General features: G+C 32.4%; 1 protein-coding gene across 1 annotated transcript in view; it reads right to left on the bottom strand.

Moving 5' to 3' along the window:
- Positions 1–1,092: 1,092 nt before the first annotated feature.
- The window catches only part of LOC137655471 (uncharacterized), a 4,639-nt gene continuing 2,445 nt past the window's right edge, over positions 1,093–3,286 (bottom strand). Inside the window, exons 2-4 of the mRNA XM_068389366.1 lie at positions 2,953–3,024; positions 2,790–2,806; positions 1,093–1,249 (exon numbers count right to left, since the gene is read on the bottom strand). Coding sequence (XP_068245467.1) covers positions 1,093–1,249; positions 2,790–2,806; positions 2,953–3,024 — 246 coding nt within the window. The remainder of the gene's footprint in view (positions 1,250–2,789; positions 2,807–2,952; positions 3,025–3,286) is intronic.

Here is a 3,286-nt window from a genome sequence, read left to right as displayed (position 1 = left end):
TTGGCTATGTGATCTATTTTATTTTTGTAATTGCCACGGGGTGAGGTCCATGTATATGTGATTGTGCTGGAAAAGAGTGCCTCCAATAACAAGATTCTTTGTTGAACAGAAACTTATGAAAGGTTCTCTATTTCCATTTACAACCTCACTAAGTCCCCCAACACCCATCACATTTTCTATACCTTGATTATTCAAACTTTAGCAGTGAAGTCCCCAAATACAATTTTCACACCCCTCTCTCTCTCTCGTCTCTCCTCTCTCTCTCTCTCTCTCTCTCTCTCTCTCTCTCTCTCTCTCTCTCTCTCTCTCTCTCTCTCTGATCTCATCAATTAAACTCTGCAGTTATTCATATTATTCATCTCTTTTTTTTTAGGAGAATCATTTGTTGGTGCATAGCAAACTATAATACTCTTATTTCCACTGCTTTGATTTAAACTTTTAAGTAACTCTGTAATATTTACAGCTCTATCCTTACTGAATATATGTATATATATATATATATATATATATATGTGTGTGTGTGTGTGTGTGTGTGTGAGTGTGTGTGTGTGTGTGTAGACACACACAAACACACACACATACACACACACACACACACACACACACACATATATATCTATATATATATTATATATATATATATATATATATATATATATATATATATATATATATATATCCTTGGTCCAAGGTTTCCTTACCAATCCCCTTAAAACGCTTTTCACTTAGGACCAAGATATATAAAATCTATTTCATAACTTAGCTATCCACTTGTTGTAACTTTCCAATCTGATTCATGGTTCTAACATTCCAATAACACATTTTCAATCTTACTTTAGTATTTATGAACCGGGAGATTTTAGCACCCCGCTACATAAGGGACGGGGAGCCATTCTGTCAGTACCTCTTTCCATTAACTGAAAAAAATGCATAGACGATTCATTGGTGAGATTCATCAAAAGATACCCAGTTCCTTATGATATCCAGTGCCTATTTAACTAAGGTAAGTGACTCCTGCCGGTCATTACTAATCCCAGTAATATCCTCCGGCAGGCATAAGGAGTAAAATTCGAAGACAGTCTGTCTATCACCTTAAAGCCTATCCGTCACCCTGCTGCCAGTGACTTCGAGTTTTACAGGGGGTATATCCTCCACATCCAAAGTTCTCGTTACTCCTCCAGGTTTCTCATCCGTTTGTTTAACCGTTGACAAACATGGAGTTGTTAAGATATACCGCCAATTTATAAGTCTTATCAATTAGACATGTGTTAAATAAATAATTAAGATTTTGAAATATGCACAACTAGGTTCCACATCAAAGATAGAGACAAAAATTCATACCGAGCGGATTCAGAAACTACATAGAAAATAGATAATACTTTTGGGGTATCATGGGTTATAGAATACTTCTGCAACTGACATAAATGACAATATAGATTTATTTCTCCATTGAACTAACTGGAACAAAGCAGAAAAAAGCGCTGATGGCAGAGTCATTTAATGCAAAGAAACTATATTTTAGTAAAAGGTTTATACAAAACTGCCATGTATACACACACACAACCACACGCACACCACACACACTCATATATATATGTATATATATATATATATATAATATATATATATATATATATATATATATATATATATATATATATAGTATATATATATATGTGTATATATATATAAATATATATATATATATATATATATATATATATATATATATATATATATATATATATATATATATATATAACAAACATATATATATATATATATATATATATATATATATATCTATATATATATATATATATATATATATATATATCGTATACATGCATTGCTATTTTAAGAAAAATCTTGTTATTCTTAGTTTTTACAAGGCCAACGTCCTCTAAAGCATTTCATCTTAAAGAAAATATCCTCTTCAGTCACTAAATCTTGCCTTTCCATATATTGGTTTATGTTTTGAATTAGAAGTGTAATATACTGTTAATCCTAAGCATTTTCATCATTGGTTACGATGTTAATTTAAGTTATAAAATTACTCATGCATTGAATTTCTCGGATGAGGATCATAACAGAAAATTCATCTTCCACCCAGCCAAAATATCTGAATAGTCGTAGGAGAAATAACACATATTGATAAGATTTTATAGATCAGTGATCCCCGACCTATAGCTCGTCTGCGCCGCAAGGGTTAACCAGAATACTGTGAAACATTCTTCCTTTAACAATATATACATATATATATATATTCTATATTATATATATATATATATATATATATATATATATATAGATATATATATATATATATATATATATATGCAGACGATAAAAACTTGAAGATATTTAATACTAATTTAGTAAAATTATTACTTATTTCACACATGCAGAGAGAGAGAGAGAGAGAGAGAAGGAGAAGAGGAGAGAGAGAGAGAGAGAGGGAGAGAGAGAGAGAGAGAGAGAGAGGATTATGTTGGCGTGGAGAAGAGATTGTCGTGTACAGGTCCGGAGTGTGTGTGTGGGGGGGGGGGGGGGGGGAAGTGAGGGTCTAGAGCTAATTTGCGAAATCAAAAGTTTTTTGCAGAGAGGTTAATCACAAGAAGAACTTCATTATCCACAATTGCATTTTTAAGTGACATCAAATGTAAGATCAATGAGTGAAATGTACAGTTGAAAGGTCAAATGAAAACTGTCACAAGTGATAAATTCATTAAATTCTTGTATAAATAAGCTGAAATTATGGATGTCACAGATCTCAAAAGGGATCTTACAGCACTTCCATATGCTGCTATAAAAACAAAACAGATTTAACATAGAGAAATTTAAGTGCAGTGTTCACACAAACAAATCAGTTCAACATGACTTTGGATGAGTTTAAGAAAAGATTTACAGTCTTGAGCAATGTCTCTACCACCAGCCATGCTCATATCAAACCCATTCTGTAACAGTGATGACAGCGACATTACATTTCAACTTTGATTGCTTTTCAGCCTGAATGTCTCTAACCTGCGAATTGAAATAATTACGTTGCAAAGGGACTTACAAACTGAGAAGCAAAACCAAACCATCAAGAATTCTGTATATTATTACTTTGGGAGAAATTTCCAGTTCTGGAGGAAGTATATCAAAGACTACCTTCATGTCTTGGGTAAAAATACTTGAGTAAAACGGAATTCTCACCAATGAAATTTTTTTTTAATTCAAGTGCAAGTCAATTCTAGCCGACACTCACCCGAATGACTGCATGAGAATGGCCTTTGCATATCAC

This window comes from Palaemon carinicauda, chromosome 16 (genome assembly GCF_036898095.1).
Source record: "Palaemon carinicauda isolate YSFRI2023 chromosome 16, ASM3689809v2, whole genome shotgun sequence".
Lineage (NCBI taxonomy): Eukaryota > Metazoa > Arthropoda > Malacostraca > Decapoda > Palaemonidae > Palaemon > Palaemon carinicauda.
Note: the sequence above shows the minus strand (reverse complement) of the source record. Positions and strands in the feature narration are given on the sequence as shown.